The following is a 25640-nucleotide window of genomic DNA, read 5'->3' as shown; positions in this document are numbered from 1 at the left end:
GTCTGTATTCTTTTTTTTTCTTTTTTTAAAGATTTACTTTTTTATTTGGCAGACAGAGTTCACAATTAGGCAGAGAGGCAGGCAGAGAGAGAGAGGCTCTCCGCTGAGTGGAGAGCCCAATGTAGGGCTCTATCCCAGGACCCTCGGACCATGACCTGAGCTGAAGGCAGAGCTTTAACCCACTGAGCCACCCAGGCGCCCCTCAGAGTCTGTGTTCTTAACCACTGTGCTGTGATGTCACTGTAGTTATTCTGGGGCATAAACAATTCAGTTGTTATGCCAGCATGTAAGTAACTAATGGTGAGTCAGAGTGCAGTAAATGCTCCAGTAATGGTTCTGGTAAAAGCTAAGGTTATTTCTGATGAGTGAGATCTTAGGTTTCCTAGAAGAGCTGACATTTGAGCTGAGTTTTGAAGGATGTCTGGATTTTCCTATGCAGGGAAATTATGGGCAGTGGTACAGAGGCACACAATGATGCATTTGTTTCGGGGTGGGAAGTTGCCTGTTACAACTCAAGTTTTTGGTACGTGGAAGGGTGAATTTAAAGAGAAAAGAGTTTTGGGAAATGGAATCCTTGAATGTAAGCTAAGGAATTTGAACTTTATATTAAATGGGAACCCAGTTTAAGAATTGGAATGAAATCGTCTGGATGGTGTTTTAGGAAGACAGTTCGGTGGTGACAGTACAGTAGGACAGATTGGCTAAGAGATTAGAGGCAAGGGAACGCAAGGCTGGTGCAGGTGTCCAGCTGAAACAGGATAAGGGTAACACAAGAAGAGTGTTAGAGGAATAAAAGGAGGGGTTGAAAATGGGGTCAAATGGGAGACAGAAAAGAATTAAAAGTAACTCTGATGTTCTCATTTATTTTTGTGTGTACATTTCTCCTTCTCTGGTCCCCTTCAAAGTTTTTTTCAAAAATGAATTATAAATCCGTGAATGTCTTTGATGTCAGAAACCTGACAACAATTGGCATCCCAGTGAGAGTTGAGTTTTTCACATATCAGAGGGCCTGAGGATTAAGGGCACTTCTCCCTTTAGCCTCTTGTCCCCCCACATCCTTGCCACTGCCTTTCACCCTCACAATTACAAGTTGGCCTCCAAGGAGTACATCTTCATTCTAGACAGGAGGAAAGACTGAAGACAAGGACTGAAGCCATATTTCTTTTTATGAAGAAAATGCTACCTGTACTGAAAGGTTGTACAGTAGTGTACATTATTGGCTGAACTTTGTAACCAAAACTCCAAATCAAGTAACAGTAACAGTAATCAAGTAACAAATTACCAGTATCCTGGAAGCCCTTTTGCTCCCTTCCATTCCCCGCTCTTAACTCCCAAGGGTAACTTCTGACATCTAGGTTAATTTTACCTGTTTTTGAAATTTAGGTAAACAGAATAAAAATGGGTATTCTTGTGTGTGTCTTCTTTTGCTTGAAACTTTTTTTCTTTAAGATTTTATTTATTTATTTGACAGAGATCACAAGTAAGCAGAGAAGCAGGCAGAGAGAGAGAGGAGGAAGCAGGCTCCCTGCTGAGCAGAGAGCCTGATGCGGGGCTCAATCCCAGAACCCTGGGATCATGACCTGAGCTGAAGGCAGAGGCTTTAACCCACTCAGCCACCCAGGCATCCCTGTTTGATACTTTATGAGATTCGTCTATATTGTCGTGGTTGTAAATCATTCTCATTGCTGTCTAGTATTCCATTGGTGAACAGACTGCAATTTATCCATTTGGTGATTCATAGTCATTAACAGTAGCATCAAGTTTGGGGCTATTTTGAAAAAGGTTGCTATAAACTCTAGTTTGTCTTTTCTTGGACATATTTATGTATTTCTATTAAGTATATACTTAGTAGTGAAATTGCTGATTCAGATTGTGTATATGTGTTCAGTTTGAGTAAATACTGACAGATAGTTTTCTAAAGTGGACTGCTCCACATCCTTACCAATACTTGGTATTTTCCGTAGTTTTGATGTCAGCCATTCTGGTGGATGTGCAGTGGTATCTCTTGTGGCTTTAATCTGTATTTGCGAAGGTGAATGTTCTTACCTGGGTGTATTGTGACTCTGAACAAAACTGGGGTCTGGTTAAAAGAAAGAAAGGAAGATTGGGTTATCAGGTGGTAGCCAGTATATATTTTTCACCTTAAGCCAATCATACTTCAGAATACTGCATATGTATTGACTTATTACTCCTCACAAGTACCTTGTGAGGTGAGTGTAGTTGTTATCCCCATTTTACATATGAAGAAACAGAGTCATGGAAGGTTAAGTCATTTGCTCAGGGTTATGTTGCCAGTAAGCCGTAGAACTAAGCTTGGTTTCGTAGCCTGTGGTCTTAGCTACCACATTCTTTAATCAGAAGAGTCTGTCACATAAGCTTGTATATGACATTCTTTTTTGTAACTTTGTTTTTTATTTTAGTCTTCTTTCTCTAGTATTATTGATAATTGCTATTGTTTATTGAGTATTTGCTATACTGTAAGTACTTTGCATGTATTAATAACTCACTAGTCCTTGTGGCATCCATATGAGATGATTGGTATGACTATTATCGTCATATAATTATTTTTATCATCCCCATTTTACAGAGGGGGAATAAGACTAGTGAAGTGATTTGGTCAAGGTCATGTAGAACATAGTGGTGGAGCCAGGGTTTGAACTCAGGCACCCTTGCTTGACAGTCCACAGGCTGAATTGCTGTACTCAAACATGTTACTTCCAAATGTGGTGGAGGTGGCAGTTATTAAGTGTATCAGCTTCTGCAAAGACATGTTTTTGACATTGTTCATTAGCTTTTGGCTGACCCTAAAACATTATCTGTAGTGTTATTCAGACTTGCTTTACCTTGTCTTAGGGCAACTTACTATCTCTGTGAAGTGAAAAGCACGTTTTGGCTTAGGTCAGAAGTGGCTAGTAATGGAATATCAGTAAACTAGTTCTTCAGAGTTTTTGAGCATAGGGTCTGTCCTCTTCCTTAAGACTTTCTCCATCTCCCCCCTCCTCCAATATACAGGTAAAACTTAGACATTATGAAAAAAAAAAAAACACCTAGAAAGTACAAAAAAAAATGAAAATGAAAAATCACCCAAAATTTTACCATGGAGAATCACTCACTGTTAACTTTTGGTGTTTATTCTTAATGATCTGATTCTAAGGGTGTTTGTGTGAACATAAACATATGTTTACACATATGCATGTATATTGTAAAGTACATGTAATTGCTTTAAATCAAAATTAGCTCACAGTATGCATATTGTTTTCTATCTTGATTTTTCCCATTTAATAGTATGTCTTGTACCTCCCTTCATATATCATAATTTATATAATATATCCTCTAATGGTATACATTTGGGTTTTTTCCAGTTTTAACTATTACAAACAATCTGTGATAAATCTGTGTATATGAAGAGGGTAGGGCATGTTATCCCCTCTTACTTATTCCCACCTTACCTAATACTATTACTAAATCTCTAAAATCCTTGAGTAAATTCTTGGTTTGATTTTTTAAAATTGTATACTAAAGAGACTCTTTGTTTTCCTGTAATCTTTGCCCACACATGCAAAGTCTCAAGTCTTCTCTGAGCATTCATTCCTGGCGTTGCTGAGGTCCTTGCAGGTGACCCTGTGCTGCTAATGAGAATGAGTTTATTGGAAACACCTGCTAAATACTAACTGCTGTCACCTGAACAGAAATGCAGTTTAAAGCAACGTGTTGAATTATACTATTTTTCATTGTTACTAATCAAATGAATGTGTTATTCAAGTTAATTAAGATAACAGCTCTTGCTTATTACTATTTCTAACATCAGACTTATTGATCTGTGCAGAGGGACTCTAGCTCAGACTCTTCAGTTGTCCTCCATGATTTTTTTTTGTAAGATTTTATTTATTTATTTGACAGAGAGATCATAAGTAGGCAGAGAGGCTGGCAGAGAGAGAGGTGGAAGCAGGCTCCGAGCAGAGAGCCTGATGTGGGCCTCGATCCCAGGATCCTGGGATCATGACCTGAGCGGAAGGCAGAGACTAAATCCACTGAGTCACCCAGGTGCCCTAACTCCCTGATATTTTAATGCTTATTTTTATTCCCATTAACAGAATGATAATTAGAGCAGAGCTGGATGTCACTAGTCAGCTCTGCCTAGCATTCTCTTATTGAACAAAGTGGGCTCACTAAGCATTACCCTCACCTTTCCTCCATTCCCCTCCTTTGTTGAAGGGAGTGATGAATTGGCACCTCCAAACAGACTCAAAGTAAAGCCCACTTGACTTCAGCCACACACTTCATATTATACACTCCCCTTTTAGGTGCTGGGTATATACTCCGGATACAGATATCACTGCTTCCAAGGATCTTACAGTTGAGGGGACGAATCCTCACAGCATAGCTGTGGTGTCAGCTGGGAAAGCATGGCATCCATCTCTTTTACAGATGTGCAAGCTGAAGAGAAGTGACTTAGTGAGGCGTATTCTACTGCTCGGTGACCAACCTGGGACCTATACCTGAGTGCTCTGACTCCAGGTCCAGTGCTTTTTCAGAAGTAACCAGATGTCTCTTGTTTTTCAGAAAGCATGTGTTATGTACAATGTCAAGAATATAAATTGAATTTGTTAGAACTTTTAATAGATTACTGATAGTGATAGGGAGTACTGAAAGTTTAAATGTGCATTTTAACCAGGTTTTCTTGGGTTTTGGTTGCAGTCTGGTGACATGCAGTCTTTTGCACAGAAGCTCCAGCTCCGGGTGCCTTCCATGGAGTCTTTGTTTCGAAGTCCCCTAAAGGAATCTCTCTTCCGATCTTCTTCTAAAGAGTCTTTGGTACGAACGTCTTCCAGAGAGTCCCTGAATCGATTTGACCTGGACTGCTCTGTGGCCACCTTTGATCCATCTTCTGATATGGAGAGTGAGCCAGAAGACCCGCTCCCTAATTTAGACAGTCTCAGCAAGGAACAATTGATTCAGTGGTTGCGAAGAATGGAACGAAGATTGAGTAGCTACAAAGGAAAATGTTCTGAGGTAGGAGCATGACTTTTTTTGCCTCTATATAAAGTTTTCCCATTGTTTTCTGATTCATGTTACTGTATAGTTTTTACTCTTGTGGTTGTCTAAACTGTTGATTCCCTAGATGTACCCTTCACCCTTAGTGAAGGGTCCGTGGCATTATCCAGTTAAGAGATTTTCAGGTGAACAGAAGCCCTTTGGCAAAACCTTTAGTAAAATTGTTTGTAACTTTCTGGTTTGCACATTCTATGCCCCTTTTCTCCCCCAGCCCTTATTTCCAATGTTGCTTGGATACTCAGTGCACAGTACATCATCTTTCCTTCTCACATTCCCTCCCTTGTTCTTCCTCTTAATGTTGTGGTTCCAAAGTGACTTCTTCTGCCAGCCAGATTTCCATTACACTAACCCCTGTCATGTTTTAGGTAGTTGGGTTTTCTGACACATTTGGTTCATGCACATTATATCTACATTTAAACTTTCCCTCAGATGAGTCTTTAACTGCTAAACCCCTTGAGGATGACTTTGTGTGGTCTAAGAGAGGTTGTAATCCTGCCCCATCTCTCTTTTCTGTTTGTCCTCTTGGGCTGAATTATATAAGTTGCCCTGTGTAGTTAAAACAATTTATCTTTAGGAAAGCCTTATCAAGGGCGCCTGGGTGGCTCAGTGGGTTAGGCTGCTGCCTCCGGCTCAGGTCATGGTCTCGGGGTCCTGGGATCGAGTCCCGCATCGGGCTCTCTGCTCAGCGGGGGGCCTGCTTCCCTTCCTCTCTCTCTGCCTGACTCTCTGCCTACTTGTGATCTCTCTCTGTCAAATAAATAAATAAAATCTTAAAAAAAAAAGGAAAGCCTTATCAAGAGCAAGTTGCCCATGAATTTTTTTTAAAGACAATGCATAATGTTTTATTGTCTTAACATTTGTAATCCAGCATTGCAGTTAATTTTAATTAATGAATAATGAAGTTCAAGGATTGTATATAAAGTTACTCATAACTTTTATTTCCAGTTATGACTACAGTATGCGTAGTTTTACCCTGCAGCCAAAAATAAAACAGAAACCTACAAAATATCTTTTTAAAACTATAAAGTACTGACAAAATAGAAAGGAAGCCTTAGGTGAAAATCTGGCTGGATATCAGCTGGCTGGAATCTAGAGATGTAAACAGCATTAAAGTCATCTATTTCATGAGGTAGTTGTGGAATTGGGCAACTTTTTCCTTTAAATATATTATTTTTTAAAAAAGATTTATTTATTTGAGAGTGAGAGCTGGAGGAGGGGCAGAGGGAGAGCAATCTCAGGTGGACTCCCTGCTGAGCACAGACCCTGAGGTGGGGCTTCATCTTGTGACGCTGAGATCATGACCTGAGCCCAAATCAGGAGTTAGATGCTTAACCGTCTGAGCCTCCCAGGTGCCCCATTTATTTTTTATTTCTATCCATGTTAATAATCATACTGAATTATTTGTTGTTGTTGACTCAGCCATGGCTTCTTAAGTTTGAAGCTGGCGCATTAGTATAGTATTTAAATGTAGTACAAGACACTGCATTTTATGTTTATTGTGCCATTGAGTTTTACACCATCTCTGTGAAATAGATTTTAATTATCTCTGTTTTGTAGAAGAGGGATTAGAGACTCGTAGATACTTAATCATAGAGATTAAGTCTTGTGCTTAAAGTCACACAGGTAACAAGTGACAGACTGTGGATTTGATTTTAGGTCTTTCTGGTGGTTTCCGTTCTTCTGTGCTGCCCCAGGTCAAGTCATGCAGCTTATTAGGAATGAAGAGAGCATGTAGTCTTTGTCTCTGTAGTCCTTGCCACTGTAGGTAACCAGGATAACATAGTGCTATAAGTGACACCTAATTGTTGGGCTGTTCTTCCACCTGTCCTACTCCTTGGTTTTTGAGTATCATTTTCCTATCCAGTAATAAGAATACCTATGTTAAGGTAATAAGAGGAGGAGGATCATGGTCTTTGGCAGAACTTTTTTTCTTCTTTATTGCCGGACTCACCTTCCATTGCTGCCTGCCTTTCAACTCAAGACATCAGCAAATGTGTTTGTGGCACACAGCAGCCTTCCAAGGGAAAGGCAAGGCTCAGAATAGGAAAGTACTTCTTCCCCTAAAGCTGTAACCTATGTCTTCAGAGTCCTCTCATACTTCTGAAGTGGGTCCAAATAATTCAGTGGAGCCATGTGCCTAATTTTCAGAGGAATAATGCTAATTAATAGGTTAAAAGATTGGTTAATCCATAATTTCATCAGGTTGTGCTAGAATGTTCAAGTATCTTATTTACTGGGGTTAAATATTTAAACATCTCTTTAGGACCAAAATTACCAGTTTTCATCTGTTGGTTATAAGTTTCTTTCCTCAGATTTTTACCCAGCTGTAGTCATAATTCCTATAATCAGAGACTTTGGAGATTAATTACATTGTGCGTAATAGCCCAAAATAAAAATCACCTGATGAACCTGCTAAATAAACATGTATCCTGTCCCCCAACCCCCAGTCTCATTCACTTAGTCTGGGGTGGGACCTCAAAATTTCTCTTCCTAGCAAGCTTCCTGGGGATGCTTTAATCCCTACCCCATTCATAATTAAGTGCTAAAATTTAAATATTCTATTTATTTGAGAGAGAGAGAGGAATAGAGAGAGAGAGAGCGCACACGAGCAGCGGGGGAGGGGGTGTCAGAAGGAGAGAGGGAGAGAGAGACTCTCAAACAGACTCCCCACTGAGTGTGGAGCCCATTATGGGGCTCAATTCCACGACCCTGAGATCGTGACCTGAGCTGAAACCAAGCATCAGATGCTCAACTGACTGAGCCACCTAGGTGCCCTTAAGTAGTGAAATTTAAAGATGTATGTGTCTGAGGTAAGATCATGTACAGATAAAATATCTTAATTTTGTAGTCAAGTTACATTTTACTTTTCAGAAACTTATTTCTTATGTTTGTTTTGATTGTATGTGCATCTAACTAGGTTGAATTATCTATCCGATTTGTGTATTTTTTTTACTCTTATAAAGATATTTTAGCAGAATTTAGAATATTAGGAATGACTGATGTTATTGGTGACTTTGTCTTTATTTTAGCTTGTTACAGCTTATCAGACTCTTCAGAGAGAGAAGAAAAAGTTACAAGTAAGTGGTATCTTGGCTGTGATACTGATTCATACATAATTTTTTAAAAAAGATTTTATTTACTTATTTGACAGAGAGTGAGATCACAAGTAGGCAGAGAGGCAGGCAGAGAGAGAGGGGGAAGCAGGCTCCCTGCTGAGCAGAGAGCCCGATGTGGGGCTCGGTTCCAGGACCCTGAGATCATGACCCAAGCCAAAGGCAGAGGCTTAACCCACAGAGCCACCCAGGTGCCCCGATTCATTCATAATTTAAAAACTAGAGACTTACAGTAAAATAGTTCTGACCCTTACTTTTTAAAATTTTTTTTTGCCCAGAGTAACCTTTTATTTTTTCCTATTTTATTTTATTTCTTTTCAGTGTTCCAAAATTCTTTATTTATGCACCACACCCAGTGCTCCATGCAGTACGTGCCCTCCATAATACCCACCACCAGGCTCACCCATCCCCCACCCCCTCCCCTCCAAAACCCTCAGTTTGTTTCTCAGAGTCCACAGTCTCTCATGGTTTGTCTCCCCCTCTGATTTCCCCCATCTCACTTCTCCTCTCCATTTCCCCATGTCCTCCGTGTTATATTTTATGCTCCACAAGTTATTGAAACCATATGATACTTGACTCTCTTCGCTTGACTTATTTCACTCAGCATAATCTCTTCCAGTCCTGTCCATGTTAATTATAAAAGTTGGGTATTCATCCTTTCTGATGGAGGCATAATACTCCATTGTATATATGACCATATCTTCTTTATCCATTCATCTGTTGAAGGGTGTCTTGGTTCTTTCCACAGTTTGGGAACTGTGGCCATTGTTACTATGAACATTGCGGTACAGATGGCCCTTCTTTTCATTACATCTGTATCTTTGGGGTAAATACCCAGTAGTGCAATTGCAGAGTCATAGGGTAGCTCTATTTTTAATTTCTTAAGGAATCTCCACACTGTTTTCCAAAGCGGCTGTACCAACTTGCATTCCGACCAACACTGTAAGAGTGTTCCCCTTCCTCCATGTCCTCTCCAATACTTATTGTTTCCTGTCTTGTTAATTTTGGCCATTCTCACTGGTGTAAGGTGGTATCTTAGTGTGGCTTTTCTCTTTTTTTAAGATTTTATTTATTTATTTGATAGAGAGAGATAACAAGTAGGCAGAGAGGCAGGCAAAGAGAGAGGAGGAAGCAGGCTCCCTGCAAAGCAGAGAGCCCGATATGGGACTCGATTCCAGAACCCTGAGATCTTGACCTGAGCTAAAGGCAGAGGCTTAACCCACTGAGCCACTCAGGCACCCCTCAGTGTGGTTTTTGATTTGAATCTCCCTGATGGCTAGTGATGATGAACATTTTTTCATGTGTCTGTTAGCCATTTGTATGTCTTTTTTGGAGAAGTGTCTGTTCATGTCTTCTGCCCATTTTTTGATGTGATTATCTGTTCTGTGTGTGTCAAGTTTGAGTTCTTTATAGATTTTGGATATCAGCATATATTCTTACTTTTAATAATTCTCCGTTTGATCCACGAATTTAACCTATTTTACTACTGGGGATTTTTTTTCAATTTATTTATTTTCAGAAAAACATTATTCATTATTTTTTCACCACACCCAGTGCTCCATGCAAGCCGTGCCCTCTATAATACCCACCACCTGGTACCCCAACCTCCCACCTCCCCGCCACTTCAAACCCCTCAGATTGTTTTTCAGAGTCCAGAGTCTCTCATGGTTCACCTCCCCTTCCAATTTACCCAAATTCCCTACTCCTCTCTAACGCCCCTTGTCCTCCATGCTATTTGTTATGCTCCACAAATAAGTGAAACCATATGATAATTGACTCTCTCTGCTTGACTTATTTCACTCAGCATCATCTCTTCCAGTCCCGTCCATGTTGCTACAAAAGTTGGGTATTCATCCTTTCTGATGGAGGCATAATACTCCATAGTGTATATGGACCACATCTTCCTTATCCATTCATCTGTTGAAGGGCATCTTGGTTCTTTCCATAGTTTGGCGACTGTGGCCATTGCTGCTATAAACATTGGGGTACAGATGGCCCTTCTTTTCACGACATCTGTGTCTTTGGGGTAAATACCCAGGAGTGCAATGGCAGGGTCATAGGGAAGCTCTATTTTTAATTTCTTGAGGAATCGCCACACTGTTCTCCAAAGAGGCTGCACCAACTTGCATTCCCACCAACAGTGTAAGAGGGTTCCCCTTTCTCCACATCCTCTCCAACACATGTTATTTCCTGTTTTGTTAATTTTGGCCATTCTAACTGGTGTAAGGTGATATCTCAATGTGGTTTTAATTTCAATCTCCCTGGGGATTTTAATAAAGAGAGTGAGTGAAAAAGCCCAGAGATTTTACCTCTGGTAGGGATGGGCTTTTTTAAGTTTTGAATCCCTGCAGTGTTCAAGAGGTTTGGATTTAAGGCATGTTTGCCTCTTTCAAACATGCTCTAGTGTCTCGATCTGCAGGTTTTATCTTTGTTTTAGGGCTAGAGACATACAACCTTCCTAAACTTTCCCTTCTGTTTTTGAAATACCTGCAGACATTTCTGTTCCTTATCATTCTACCAAGGTCTGAACACAAGCATCCTCTCTCTTTTTTCCTGAGGATGCTTCTTATAAAGCTCTTGGTCAAGTATGTGGAAAGAGAGGAAGCCATTAAGCTCTTCTGGGTGACCTGCCTCACCCCCCTAGCCCCACTGTGTCACCCTGTTCCGTGGCTAGACATTTCCCACCAGGGTATCCCAGGTGATAATTCACAGGTCAGAGCTAAAGGGAAGTATCCACTCTACTTTGAACAGTGTCATAAGTTTACTGTGCTAATATATAAATATTTATCATTTAAAATAATGCTTTATTAAGGAAGGCACATATTGCATGGAGTACTGGGTGTGGTGCATAAAAAATGAATCTTAGAACACTGAAAAAACTAAAATAAAATTAAGATGTACTTTGTCATTAAAAAAAAAATAATGCTTTATTTCTGCTTCTGTCCTGTCTTGAGAAGGATGGAGACTTATGTTAGGTGTTGGCATTCTGTATCTCTGCTGTATCACTTATCATAAACGCTTTAAAATCTTTTAATGGTAAGAGATATAGAAAAAAGTTATTTTGAAGAGTTTAGCATTTTGTCCCATCTAAAGATGCTAATTACATAACAAAAAGTTATTTAGAAAGTGAGTTTTGATAAAATTAATTTCCCCATGTACATTATCTTAAAATATTTAATCTGCCATAAATAATCTCCATGAAGTGCAATATTAAACTTCCTGGCTTTGGTTTGGAGTATTATCATCAGAACGGTAACACCAGTTATTTATTGCTGATTCAGTGTTCTCATTGTCCATAACGAGTGTGAAAATTAAGTTGTTACATATGCAGCCACCAAAAAACCCAAAATCTTGCCATTTGCAATGACGTGGATGGAACTAGAGGGTATTATGAGGGGATAGGGGGAAGGATAAGGTGGCTGAATTATGTCCATTGGGGAGGGTATATGCTATGTTGAGAGCTGTGGATTGTTTAAGACTGATGGTTCACAGACCTGTACCCCGAAGCAAATAAATACATATATGTTAATAAAGAAAATTAAGTTATTACAAATAGTTTTTAGTTTTTTTGACAATGTTTTCTTAAACATAAGATCTTTTGAAATGGAGGGTAACTCTGATTTAATCTATTCTATTAATAGTCCATAAATTCATATTCAAAAAGTTCATCTTATTCCTACTTACTCCTAGTGTCTGGGGGTACCTTGCTTGTGTCTCTCTGAAAGGTCTCTGGATTTTTATTTCTAGATATATGTAATTTTACCAGTAAGTTGGCGGTAGAGAACTGTGGTTGCCCAGTCCCAGTGTAAAGAAAGTATAAAGTTCATTGACTTGCGCTCTTTTTTACTTGCTTTTCATTACTATGTCACGCAGTTGTTTGAACCAGCTTTTTTTTTTCTTTTTAAAATTAAAGGGTATATTAAGTCAGAGTCAGGATAAAGCACTTCGGAGAATTGGAGAGTTAAGAGAGGTAAGTTGTAGTGATAATACTTTGAGAGTTCAATTTCTCATATTTATCACAACTCTTAAACTTGTTGGGATAGTTTCATATACACTTGGTTAATTGTAGTAAAAACCAACCAGCCCAATCCTTAAGGCCAGAGATCAACTTTTATGGACTTTATTTCTGTGGTTTCCCTACAATACATGCTGGTGGAATTTAGGACATAAGACTGCCTTATTTAGCAATAGGATGTCATTTGCCAGCTGACAGTCAGTGGCAACTTTCAAGGCTAACCTGTCTCTTCTATTAGGTATTTGAGGCTTCTTTTCATCTTTCCTAACCAACAGTCTTGATAAGATTAAATAAAAATTATGTTCCTTGTAATTTTGGGAGGTAATTTTTACAGTGACATATTATAGTTCAGGCAAATGTATATCACTTGGAATCATACTTGACTCATTTTTGCTCCTGTCTTATCTTGAGAAGGATGGAGGTTATTGGCTTATATTGGCTAGAGGGTAGGATTCTGTGTCATTGCTGTATCACTTAAACATTGTGATGCCTTTTTTTTTTTTTTTTTTTGCTTTGTTTCTTTTTTTTTTTTTTTTCCCAATTTATTTATTTTCAGAAAAACAGTATTCATTATTTTTTCACCACACCCAGTGCTCCATGCAAGCTGTGCCCTCTATAATACCCACCACCTGGTACCCCAACCTCCCACCCCCCCGCCACTTCAAACCCCTCAGACTGTTTTTCAGAGTCCATAGTCTCTCATGGTTCACCTCCCCTTCCAATTTACCCAAATTCCCTACTACTCTCTAACGCCCCTTGTCCTCCATGCTATTGGTTATGCTCCACAAATGAGTGAAACCATATGATAATTGACTCTCTCTGCTTGACTGATTTCACTCAGCATAATCTCTTCCAGTCCCGTCCATGTTGCTACAAAAGTTGGATATTCGTCCTTTCTGATGGAGGCATAATACTCCATAGTGTATATGGACCACATCTTCCTTATCCATTCATCCGTTGAAGGGCATCTTGGTTCTTTCCATAGTTTGGCGACTGTGGCCATTGCTGCTATAAACATTGGGGTACAGATGGCCCTTCTTTTCACGACATCTGTATCTTTGGGGTAAATACCCAGGAGTGCAATTGCAGGGTCGTAGGGAAGCTCTATTTTTAATTTCTTGAGGAATCTCCACACTGTTCTCCAAAGAGGCTGCACCAACTTGCATTCCCACCAACAGTGTAAGAGGGTTCCCCTTTCTCCACATCCTCTCCAACACATGTTATTTCCTGTTTTGTTAATTTTGGCCATTCTAACTGGTGTAAGGTGATATCTCAATGTGGTTTTAATTTGAATCTCCCTGAGGGCTAATGATGATGAGCATTTTTTCATGTGTCTGATAGCCATTTGTATTTCTTGATTGGAGAAGTGTCTGTTCATATCTTCTGCCCATTTTTTGATGTGTTTGTCTGTTTCGTGTGGGTTGAGTTTGAGGAGTTCATTATAGATCCTGGATATCAACCTTTTGTCTGTACTGTCATTTGCAAATATCTTCTCCCATTCCGTGGGTTGCCTCTTTGTTTTTTTGACTGTTTCCTTTGCTGTGCAGAAGCTTTTGATTTTGATGAAGTCCCAGAAGTCTATTTTCGCTTTTGTTTCCTTTGCCTTTGGAGACGTATCTTGAAAGAAGTTGCTGTGGCTGATATCGAAGAGATTACTGCCTATGTTCTCCTCTAAGATTCTGATAGATTCCTGTCTCACGTTGAGGTCTTTTATCCATTTTGAGTTGATCTTTGTGTACGGTGTAAGAGAATGGTCGAGTTTCATTCTTCTACATATAGCTGTCCAGTTTTCCCAGCACCATTTATTGAAGAGACTGTCTTTTTTCCACTGTATATTTTTTCCTGTTTTGTCGAAGATTAATTGACCATAGAGTTGAGGGTCCATATCAGGGCTCTCTACTCTGTTCCACTGGTCTATGTGTCTGTTTTTATGCCAGTACCATGCTGTCTTGGTGATCACAGCTTTGTAATAAAGCTTGAAATCAGGTAAGGTGATGCCGCCAGCTTTATTTTTGTTTTTCAACGTTTCCTTAGCGATTCGGGGTCTCTTCTGATTCCATACAAATTTTTGGATTATTTGCTCCAGCTCTTTGAAGAATGCCGGTGGAATTTTGATCGGAATGGCATTAAAAGTATAGGATGCCTTTTAATTGTAAAATACAACAAATATAGAAAATCGTGAACAAAAATATATAGCTCATATGTGTATGGTAAACACTATTGTAACCACCACCGTCAAGAAATAGTGTTGCCAGTCACCCTGAGAGCCTCTCTCTGTTTCCCAACCCAGTCACAGCCCCTCCCTTTCTCCAAAAATAATTACTGACTTTTGTTGTGCTTCCTTGTGTCTCTTTAAGGTTTTATCACCGAAATGTTTGCTTCTAGGTACTATAGTCTTGCCTGTATAAAAATTGTTTTGATAAATCTTTTAAGTGTCCTTAACTCTGTATGTTCCCCCTGCATCCCTTTTCCTGTAGGCCATCTGCTAAAGAACCTGATGATAAATGAGAAGACCCCAAATTACTCATTTGCCTTATTCCAGCATTATAAACACAACACTCTTAGAATAACAATACTAATACTATCACCATCAATTATGATTACTGATATTAGTTAAATAAATTTTTATATGCTGTTTGTTTTTCCACCTTTAAAAAATCTTTTTCCATACTATACTGTTAGATCATAAGCCATTACATATGTATTCTTTCCCTTTTAACCCTTAAGAGAACCCTCTTAGGAAATACTTGTCAGAGCCACAGAATGACAAGTTTTAGTTCTTTTTTATTAGCTGCCTACTTGTATTAGTTTGCTATGCTGCTGCAGCAAATTACCACAAACTTAGTGGCTTAAAACAACACAAATCTCAGAAATTTGACACAAGTCTTACCAGGCTAAAATTAAGGTGTCAGTTGGGCTGTTCCCTAATGTAGGTTCAAGGAGACAGTCTGTTTTTTTGCCATTTCCGGCTTCTAGCAGCTGCTGCATCCTCTGATGCATAGCCTCTTTCCTCCATCTTCAGAGCTATCAGTGTTACATCTTTGCCCATTTTACCATAATCACTCCTCCCCTTCTCTCTGAACTCAGTTGGCAAAGGTTCTGATTTTTAAGGACCCATGTGATTAGATTGGGCCCCCAAATCCAGGATAATCTCCTTATTTCAGAGCTCTTAATTTGATCACATCTGCAAATTCTCCTAATATGTTCCAGTTTCCAGGATTAGGATTTAGAATCTTTGGGGCCATATTCTGCCTACCACACTGCCTTTAGTCAAGACTATAATCAGTGAAATGGCTAAGAGACAGCTAATAAGGGAAAGGAGGAGAAATAAGGGGTCTAGAGGCCATGTAGTAAATTTGCTGTTTGGTGCATATTTATACTGTTTTTTGTAGTAGCTAAGATATATTTCTGTACCATAATCCTGGTTGCGGTTACATGAACAGAGATTTATTCAGTAATTTATATGTGAGTATTAGGTAGATAAGTGAGGATCTGGGTATTTTAAATTTTGTTCACAAAGAAAAAAATTTCCTTCAACTAAATAGTATAACCCATTAAATGATGATTAGTATGTAAACATTCAGAGTGCTATATGTCATAAAATGTTTTGTTTCTTTGGAATTAAAGTCTGAATAGAAGTACGTACTGTTTCGTTAGTATTTTATTGACTTAGACTGGGGCAAAACAGTATAATGTTTCTTATTTTGTTATGTCAGGTTAGTCGAGGCATCAGGAAAGATGTTGGGTTTGAGGTTGGTGTTGAGGAGAATAACTACCTTGACTTCCAGTGCTTTGACAAAACCTCAGATAGGAGACCTTCTGGCCAAATGACTGCGATTTGATATTGTTGGAGCATTCATTATATCCCTGGGGATAGCAGCTTTCTCTAAGTTTGCTGTGGCCAAACCAAGAAAGAAGGCATATGCAGATTTCTACAGAAATTATGATTCCGTGAAAGAGTTTGAGGAGATGAAGAAGACTTGTATCAGGATGTAAAATAATTTTGGAATGTAAAGAATTTCTTTGGGTTGGGTTCCATGGAAGTTTGTCACTGACCTGTGTTTGGTTATGGAATGGTTTCCCTTTATAAGTAAACAACTAACAAATACTAGGGGTAGTAAAAAGAAAAAAAATTTTTTTCAGAAAATAGTCCTTAGTATTTTATGTTTTCCTCATGTTGTTATGAGTATATGCATGAGTTTAATCTATGAACATCTCTCCTAATATTTTCTGGGGAACAAAACAAAACAACAGTTGTGTATAGGCAAATATTATGTCTTCTGTCAATTTCTAGCATATTAGATATTTGGTAATGAATCAGATAAAGATGTAAAAAGGTAAGTAAAAACATATCCAGCAGATACACTGTAATTTTCTTCACCTGATTTTTAATCTTAATAGCAGCAAGTATTAGGAATATCAGCAGGTATGATAGGAATATCATACTATGAGAAGCTATGAAAATTGTGAGCTCATCTAAATAGATAGGGTTCTCCGATTTCCTTTTAAGACCAGTTAAATGGGGGAATAAATGAAGACATTGTCTTAGCTATTTCCTCCTTTCTCTGTCCTTCTATCCATGCATGGTATGTTCTTTTTCTGTGTTCATCCAGGTGCAGCTGGTTATGAGCAACTGCTGTTCTCAAAGCTAACTTCAGGGAGGGAGGGTTCATTTTCTGCAACTTGAAACATACATGAACATAGTGGGTAGCATAGGGCCGAGATAAAAAATAGTTAGTGAATGTATTTGATGCATTCTATGTATCAGGATTTTTCTCTAAGGATATAAACAGAAAGACCTTGCAAATTATATGCATAAAAATGTTAATTCCAAGGTTTCCAAAATTTGGAAATAGTCTGAATGGCTACAAAAGGAACATTATTGAATAAGTTGTTATATTTAGTAGTATTAGATAGCCATTTATTTTTATTGTGCTAAAAAGTTGAAGTAGGATAGATATACACTGAAAGTCTAATCAAAAGAAATTTTTAAAGTAGGAATTGACTCTAGATAGTAGAGTCTAGTTCTAGAGCTAGTGAGATTGCTGTCATGAAAGTGTTAGACAGTTGGCTAGCCAGCATGTGGGCTCTAGTTGGGATATAAGTAGACAGTTCTTAAGTTCCTTAGTAATTGTAGTCTTTACTGTTTATGGAGTACTTATTGGTAGAATAGGCTAAGTTAGCAGGGGGAGAGAGAATAAGAAAGGCCTAAGATGCTGCCTTGCATCCAAGGACTTCTTATCCACATGGGGAGATGAAACTATTTAAAACCTGAAAATCATCATATAAATTGAGGAATTTTTGTTGGTTGTTAAGGATGGCGTGTAATAGAGTCTAGTATGGTAGGATGTAGAAAAATTATTTGGAAGAAATGAATTTTAAGAGATGTGCAGGAGATGTGTAGCTGTTTTATACTAAAGAATTGTTCTGTGCAAAGTCATAAAGAACAGTGCTTTCCAGACTTATGGATTTCATGGACTGAAATCTATCTTCTGGTTCCTTCTGGATAAGGGGGAAAGGAGAATTGTCATAGTCCTGCAAATTTCCTTTAAAAATTCTATTTATTTATTTATTTGAGAGCAAGCCAGAGAGAGAGCGAATATATGTGGGGGTGGGACAAAGGCAGAGGAAGAGAGAGAGAATCTCAGGTAGTCTTGCCACTGAACTGAGCTGAAACCAAGAGCCTGACGCTCAACCAGCTGAGCCCCCAGGCACCCCAGAGCTGCAGACTTTTATTTTTCAAAAAACTCTCTCTGTTGGCTTTCTGTTTGTTCACCATGGATCAGTTTAGACTTCATTCTGGACCTATCCTGATTCAAAGACTGGCATTTGCTGACTACTGCTGTTTGAGCTGGAGACTTTAGTGAGAGGAACAGTACAAGTGGGATCTTGGGGCAGTGTTGGTATGGGGGAGAATAGAGGACAGCTAGTGCTTCAGCGTTTTAGTGAGAAAGGGTCATTAATGACCTAAAGAAATTAGCATTCTAAATAATTTCGGGAACTTGGAATTTTTCCGTTTGGTGGTCAACTAGTTCAGCCTTTTTAAAAAATTTTACAGAGGAGGAATCTTCTGACTTTGGCTATTGACTGCTTTTGTCAGTAAGTTGGGAGGAGAAAGTTTCTATTGGCTATGGCTATCTGGTATAAAATAATGTAGTTTTAGATCAGGTGCATATAAGGTAGCACAAGTAGTAAGATGTCTTAAAGTAGGATAAAGTTTTTTTTAATCTTAATTGATTGTTTTATCCTCTCCACATTATCATTACAGAGCAGTCATTACAGCTCTAAAAATGCACTTTCTTTTCTTGGATCTCTTATTATTTAAGGACCAAAATTATCTTCTGGGATTAATACCGATGTTTTACCTGGTGATTCTTCTCTAATTATTGTGTTGATGCCTTGTCTTAAGGAAAATGCAAATCTGGATTGATCATGTTTTTAAACTTTGAAAGCTTCAAGCTTGTATTTTTGTTTTTTATTGAAAACTACTTATAAAACTTCGTGTTTTAGGAGCTCCAAATGGATCAGCAAGCAAAAAAGCATCTTCAAGAGGAGTTTGATGCATCTTTAGAGGAAAAAGATCAGCACATTAGTGTTCTCCAGACTCAGGTAAAAGATTAAAAGTAAAATATTGGCATTTACAGATAAAAAAGAATTAAGGGGTTTTGATGGGATATCTCATAAGTTGCAGATGTTACAAAACGGCCTATTTTTAAAACTCTTGATTTTCCTTAGTTATATTTCAGTATCATTTTTTAATGTATTGTGTCTTTTGGCTAACTATGATATCATTGAAAATAGCAAATATAAAATCAGCTGCATTGGGAGTAAACATTTTATTTTGATTTTTCCTCTTAGTATAGTGAAAAAGTATATCTTTTGCTCTGTCCCCTCTGTGTTTTAAAGAAAGTACTACTGTCTAGTTTCTCTCTGTCTTTATTTTAGAGAGACAGTGATCGTGTGAGAGCTGAGTGGGGTGGGTCCACACAAAGGGGAGGGAGAATCTTAAGCAGGCGCCATGCCCAGCAAAGAGCCAGAAGCAGAGTTTACTCTCATAATCCTGAGTCGAAACCGGGAATCAGATACTTAACCAACTGAGCCACCCAGGTGCCCCTCATTTTTTTTCCCAAGGTACATTTCTTTTTCAGGTTTCTCTGCTGAAACAGCGGTTACGAAATGGCCCGATGAATATTGATTTACCTAAACCATTCCCTCAGATGGAACCCCAGGCTGAAGGTGTCTCTAAAGAGAACACAGACAGTGATATAGAACCAGTAGGTAAGCTTCATCTTGTCCAAATGTTAATTTAAAAACTGGAGAAGGATGTTGACAGTTTCCAGGGCATGATGTGGGCTGAGGTGGAAGTGTCCTCCAGGAAGATGCAGGAGTTTTTGTTGTTTTGTTTCTTGGCTTGTTCTTCAAGAGAACAACGCTAAGTTATTGTTTTAAAACTTGAAAGTCTGTGAGTAGCACCACGTTTTCATTGTAATTACAATTCATTCTAGTGTTTTCTTCAGCAGCACTTATACTAAAATTCATTATATTACACTGTTCTATTGATAGCAGTAGCTAGATTTCATATAAACAGGTCAGTTCTGTTTAAGATTAATGAATTTGCTCTTTTCATTGTTTGGCTATTTCAGTTGTAATACTGTTTACATACTTCTGCATTCAAAGATATCTGATTTGCTTTCTAGTTAGAAAGGAAGGAATAGCTAAATTTTGTTTCAAAATCCAGTTACAGCCCTCCATACTCTTTGAGGCATTAAGGCACATATTTAGTAAAATTCCCACTTTTTATTTACTGGCTTTTTCTCTCAAAGATATTTATTTATTTATTTATTTATTTAAAGATTTTATTTATTTATTTGACAGAGAGAGATCACAAGCAGGCCGAGAGGCAGGCAGAGAGAGAGGAGGAAGCAGGCTCCCTGCTGAGCAGAGAGCCCAATGCGGGCCTCGATCCCAGGACCCTGAGATCATGACCTGAGCCGAAGGCAGCGGCTTAACCCACTGAGCCACCCAGGCACCCTCAAAGATATTTATGATAAACTTTTAGCCCAGCTAGAGCCAGAGCAAGGTGCTGAGCAGCTGTCTAAGTAACCAGCCTGCAAAGGGTTGTGAGATTCCCTTGGGGTATGAAAACTTAACTCATAAATGTATGGAGAATGTAGAAAGCTGTACTTAACCAGTGACTCCTCTCAGGGACAGATAAGAATTCATTGGAAAAAAATCTTTATTAATCTTTTTGTGGTGAGGGCCAGGACACAGAGGGCACTTTTGGATAACAAAAGATGGTCATCAAACTGTCTTCTAAGCAGGGCGAATTCAGTTAATGTTAGTTGACTACTGAGGGTTTTGTGCCATTTGGGGTGGGGCTGAACCCTAGGGAGGTGACTGGGCTCCTCAGCTTCTTTGGATACAGATCATCCAAATGGTGAGACTTGAGGGTGGACAGGGTAGCCCTCCTTTCTTCGTCTTGGAGGATAGCGGAGCATTGGGGTGAGAATACACCCCTGTGTACTAACAGAGTAACTGTTCCCAGGGAGCCCTTCTATTCCTTACTGACCACCCCTGCTTGTGCTGCTTTATTGTTGATAGTGGTAGATGGAGCTTCTGCTAAAACACTGGAGGTACTTCAGCAGAGAGTTAAGCGGCAAGAGAATCTTCTGCAGCGATGTAAGGAAACAATTCAGTCACATAAGGAACAGTGTGCACTATTAACCAGTGAAAAAGAAGCCCTGCAAGAACAACTAGATGAAAGGCTCCAAGAGCTAGAAAAGATGAAGGTAAAAGAGCAAACGAGTTTGGTTTATGTAACCCTGTAAAGCTAGATCGACAGGTCCCAGCGTGGCCTGCACCTCCTTCCTCTGCGGAGCCTTCCCCTTCCTCCGCAGACAGCATGGAGGTGACTCCCAGGTGCCCTGGGCTTCATAGCACTTGCACCGTCCTTTCCAGATATCCTGTATACTTTGCTCTTACTGGACTGAGAAATACCCAAATTAGATAAAATGTTTAGAGTTCTCATATGAGGAGAAGCTTTATTAGAGGTGGAAATGAATTTTTAAAATTTTTTTAGGAGCTTCATATGGCTGAGAAGACTAAACTTATCACTCAGTTGCGTGATGCAAAGAACTTAATTGAACAGCTTGAACAAGATAAGGTAAACCAATAAACCTTATGATACTAAAATTTGTCAGGGGGCCCCAGAATTCCAATTTGGAAGCAGTTAGAAGCATTGAGGCTTATGCTTTCCAAAGCTATTGTAGTTGCTTCCATGAAAAATTTTGTTGTAATTTTGAAATTTAAATAATGATTACCGTTAGTTGTATATCATGTGAAGCTGATTCTCTGTGATTTTTTTAAATCCCAGTCAGCATTTTGATTTATAGATTGGAATAACTGTTGAAAAAGAAATCTGTTCACAGTACCTAACTACTTTTCAGAGAAAAGTTGTATTTTTTATAGTAAAGACACTACTAAATGTGAGTAATATTAAGTATTGTCTTCAACGGAAACAGATTAATCTCTCAGATATATTGCCTAAAGTGAAGAAGTGGTAGTGTTATATTAACATAAAGAGAAGTTTCTGCAAATGGATTTTGGGATTCATTTCAGGTGAGATTGGCAATGTACAGTTAGGGCAGCAGCTGTGGCTATGGCAGCAGAGGCAACTGAAAATTCATGGGCAAATGCTTTTGGGCTGAGTCTTTCAGCCCCAAATTCTTGGGTTCTTCTCTTTCTAAAGCAGCTTCCAGTGGTTCACATTTTCTTCCTTATGCTACTTGGCAACTATAGTATTTTAAGTGGCCATGCAATTAAGAACATGTCAGAACTGTTCTGCTTTTGAATGTGTTAGCAGTCTTCATTCTGTGATGTTATTTTGCTAGAGTCTACTCCATACACTTCATGAAGGCCCACTTAAAAAAAGTGAACTCACCACCCAGCTTCAGCAGTTAACATCTCAGGGCTAAAGTTTTATCTGTACATGCCCAGCCCTTATTATCCTCAACCCAGAATTTACTTTATTGTAGAGCAAATCCAAGAAATCTCATAATTTCGTACATAAGTATTTTGAAGTATTTTAAAGGACTCTTTACTTTTATAAAATTGTAACTACATTATCATGATCACATCTAAAAACTTAATTCCTGAATACCATCACCTATCTAGTCAGTTTCAGATTTGCCCTTTGTCTCATACTTTTTTTCCATTTTTATGAATCAGGATCTAAGTAAGTTTCCTTCATTGTAATTGGTTTATATGACTCTTAAGACTTCTTTTAATCTGTAGATTCCATTGCCTCTTTCTCTCTCTGTGTGTGTGTCTTTTTCTCCATTGTGATTTGGTTTTTGAAGAAACTGAAGGCCAGTGATCTTGTTTTGAAATTTTGTGTAATCCTCACTTACCTGATTTTTCTCTGTCCATTAATATGAGCCATCTGGAAGAGTCATACCCTAAACCAAGGTTTGATGAACCCTGCAAGTAAAGTAATAATCTTAAGACCCATAAAATTAATAATCTTAAGACCCACAAAATCTTATTTTTAAGAGACAAGTTGAACTACCCTGTTTTTTGTTAGTCGCAAGTGACTGATTCAGGTTTTAATATTTGATTCCTTTATCCCCATAGTGACCTTCATATTATGTGTAGATTATCCAGAGAGTGGGAAGACAGTAGCAGTTAGCAAATTGGAGGAATGGGGGTGGCTCACTGACAATAGTGAGGAGTGGCAGTGGGACCAGAGACTGTCACAAGAGAAACAGCAGGTTGATCTGTACCAGTCTTGGCCCATCTTTGTGGCAGCAGTAACCTTCCATCCTCAGTAGCCTCTGAGGCTCTCCCCATGTCCCAGCACAGATCAGTAACATAGCTCATGGGGGCCCTGAGCCAAGTACAAAAGACTGTATTTTGTTTATTATAAACTGTTTACTAAGACAGGGAAAATTATAGCCAATATTTATAGAAAGAGTATAAAGTAATTCTTTAAATTAAAATGTGTTTTTAATACTCAAAAGACTAAACTTACTATTAAAATAATTTTTGTATTAACAAATAACCCTGATCTACCAGGTAACCAGGGTTGTTATACTGTACAGTGTAGTATGGAGTGCAGAACACAGACTTTAGATTGTGAAATACTAAAATCATTCTTCTGCTGTACTTAGTGAGAAATACTATGTTTTCTGCCTTTTAAGTACGTTTGATATGTGCTGTTGATGGTGCAGTTTTGTTATAGAAATGCTTTAGTGTCTGCACTTCTGTTTAGGGAATGGTAATAGCAGAGACAAAACGTCAGATGCATGAAACCCTGGAAATGAAAGAAGAAGAAATTGCTCAACTCCGTAGTCGCATCAAACAGATGACTACCCAGGGAGAAGAGTTACGGGAACAGAAAGAAAAGTCTGAAAGAGCTGGTAAGAACTCAGGGGTTATTTGTTTTATGTTAGAACTCAGAAGTCATGTAAAGTGCTGACCAGCCAACATTTAGAAAAATTAGTTAAATATTGATACTGGTACAGAGATTCTAGATAAGATACTGAACTGTTTCTTAGGGGGGGCAGGGGCTGGTAAACTATGGCCTATGGGTGAAATCCTGCCCATCCATGGCCTGTTTGTAGGACTCTCAAGCTTAGAATGCTTTTTACATTTTTATGTAGTTGAAAAAAAGAATGTGACAGAGACCATATGTAGCCTGAAATGTCAAAAATACTTATCGTTTGGCCCTTTATAGACATGTTTACTAACTACTGCCTTAGAGTATCAAAATTCAGGTTTACAATTTTGGAACTCCCCAAGTAGGCACAACATTGTACATATTAAATGAACGCAACCTTATAGGTAGATGCTCTAGAGTAGACAAAAAATATAAGAGTATAAAGAAAGTACAAGATAAGCCTTTTAAGATAACAGAATTATGTTTTGACACAATAAATGTTAGGCTGTGAAAATGTGGAGACCAGCATAGTATTTCACAAGGTATGATAATGAGTAGTGCCAGGAAAGAGAGGCGAGAGCAGAGTGAAGGAACATTTCAGGTTGGTGAAGGTGTGAGTTTTGAGTTGGGCCTTGAGGAATGAACAGAATGGGCCTAAGCAGAGAGGTGGGGCAGCACACATTCCAGTTACTACAAGGTCATCACAGGCACGGTGACTAGAGGGCATGTGTGAATTAGCTGCAAACAGTTCTTGCTCAAGTGGGAAATAAAGTTGGATCAGAAAGAACTGACTGTTAAAATGTTAAAAGGGGAGTGATGGAGCTTAGACTTTGGTGTACAAGGCAACAGGAAACCAGTAATAGGAAAGCATAATGTGATGGAAGCTAGTGTTTTATGAAGACAAGAATTGAAGTGGGAAGTCGGACCTAAAAGCAAAGACAGAAATCCGGGTGTGAGGGACTAGAGAGGGACTAGGGACTAGAGAGACTAGAGAGCTCTGGCTACCTTGGCTGGGAGGAATTTAGGAAAGAAAGGAAGAGTAGCATCTGCAGAATTAGGCATCTGATCAGCTTGCAGAGACAGAAGAATAGTAGAAGTCTAAGATGACACCAATATTTGAAGCTTAGAAGACTGAATGAATGAATAGTGAGAAGTCAGAACAGGAAATCTAAATGGGGAAGTTGAGGAATGGAGTGAAGTGATGAGTTTGCTTACCTACTTTGAATTTTGTCAGTCGTGAGCTTTCCAAATGAAATTGCCTTATAAGAATTTGGGAAACAAGCTAGAGCTTTTTAAAGGAGTCAGTAGCCTCAGAGCAGCCTGTCATTAAATCCATGGGAGTGGCTGATTTCTCCAGAAAATTGAGTCATAGCAGTAGCGGCCGCAGCACTGCCGCTACTAGTGTCTGGGAGTGCGCACGGGCCACCGCTGCTGCTGGTGGGACAAGGAGCCAGCATTTAGTTTTTTAATGCAAGGCTCTGGTATGAATGCTTCACTTGTATTCACTTGTGTGTGTGTGTGCTTGTATTTAATCCTCTCAGTTTCTTTGAAATAGGTGCTTTTATTACAAATAGGAAAACCAAGGAACTTCGAAGTTAAGTAGCTTGCCTACTTTCATGCACGGAGAGTAAGTGTATAGTCAGGGCTTCAGTCCAGGCGTGCTGAGTCCAGAGTTTGTGCTCTTAACCATAGGGATCTTTAGTTTGGTAGAGTGCGATAACCGAGGGGAAAAAATTTACCCAAGAAGTCATAAGAATTGTGGGTAGTTACACTTTGGGGGGGAATATAAGAGGCATTTCCAGAAGTGGGAGAGGTAGGTTGAAGACTTTTTTAAAAAGGTCTTCCACTTTGGTGAGGATTTGATTCCTAGGATGCAGTTTGAGAAATGATTTTAGAAGCCAGTTTGTAAGGTTTAAGTTGGGAAATGGATCTAGATGAGAAAGCCAGTTGGTTGATACCAAATGGCTCATAAATTCTCTTTGCAGTTGTTTTATTAATAAGTGGTTGGGGAGTTTAGTTA

General features: G+C 38.8%; 1 protein-coding gene across 6 annotated transcripts in view; it reads left to right on the top strand.

Annotated features, from left to right (window-relative positions):
• Positions 1-25640, top strand: part of GOLGA4 (golgin A4) — a 138531-nt gene that overhangs the window by 40901 nt on the left and 71990 nt on the right. For 4 of the 6 annotated variants that reach the window (XM_044252700.1, XM_044252698.1, XM_044252697.1 and 1 more), the window contains 8 exons: positions 4699-5013; positions 8085-8132; positions 12082-12138; positions 18694-18792; positions 19332-19461; positions 20785-20972; positions 21263-21346; positions 23453-23600. In XM_044252700.1, the coding sequence (XP_044108635.1) occupies positions 4699-5013; positions 8085-8132; positions 12082-12138; positions 18694-18792; positions 19332-19461; positions 20785-20972; positions 21263-21346; positions 23453-23600 (1069 nt within the window). The remainder of the gene's footprint in view (positions 1-4698; positions 5014-8084; positions 8133-12081; positions 12139-18693; positions 18793-19331; positions 19462-20784; positions 20973-21262; positions 21347-23452; positions 23601-25640) is intronic. The other 2 variants (XM_044252699.1, XM_044252701.1) reach the window with 2 other exon arrangements.

This window comes from Neovison vison, chromosome 6, assembly GCF_020171115.1.
Source record: "Neovison vison isolate M4711 chromosome 6, ASM_NN_V1, whole genome shotgun sequence".
NCBI classification, from domain to species: Eukaryota; Metazoa; Chordata; class Mammalia; order Carnivora; family Mustelidae; genus Neogale; species Neogale vison.
Note: the sequence above shows the minus strand (reverse complement) of the source record. Positions and strands in the feature narration are given on the sequence as shown.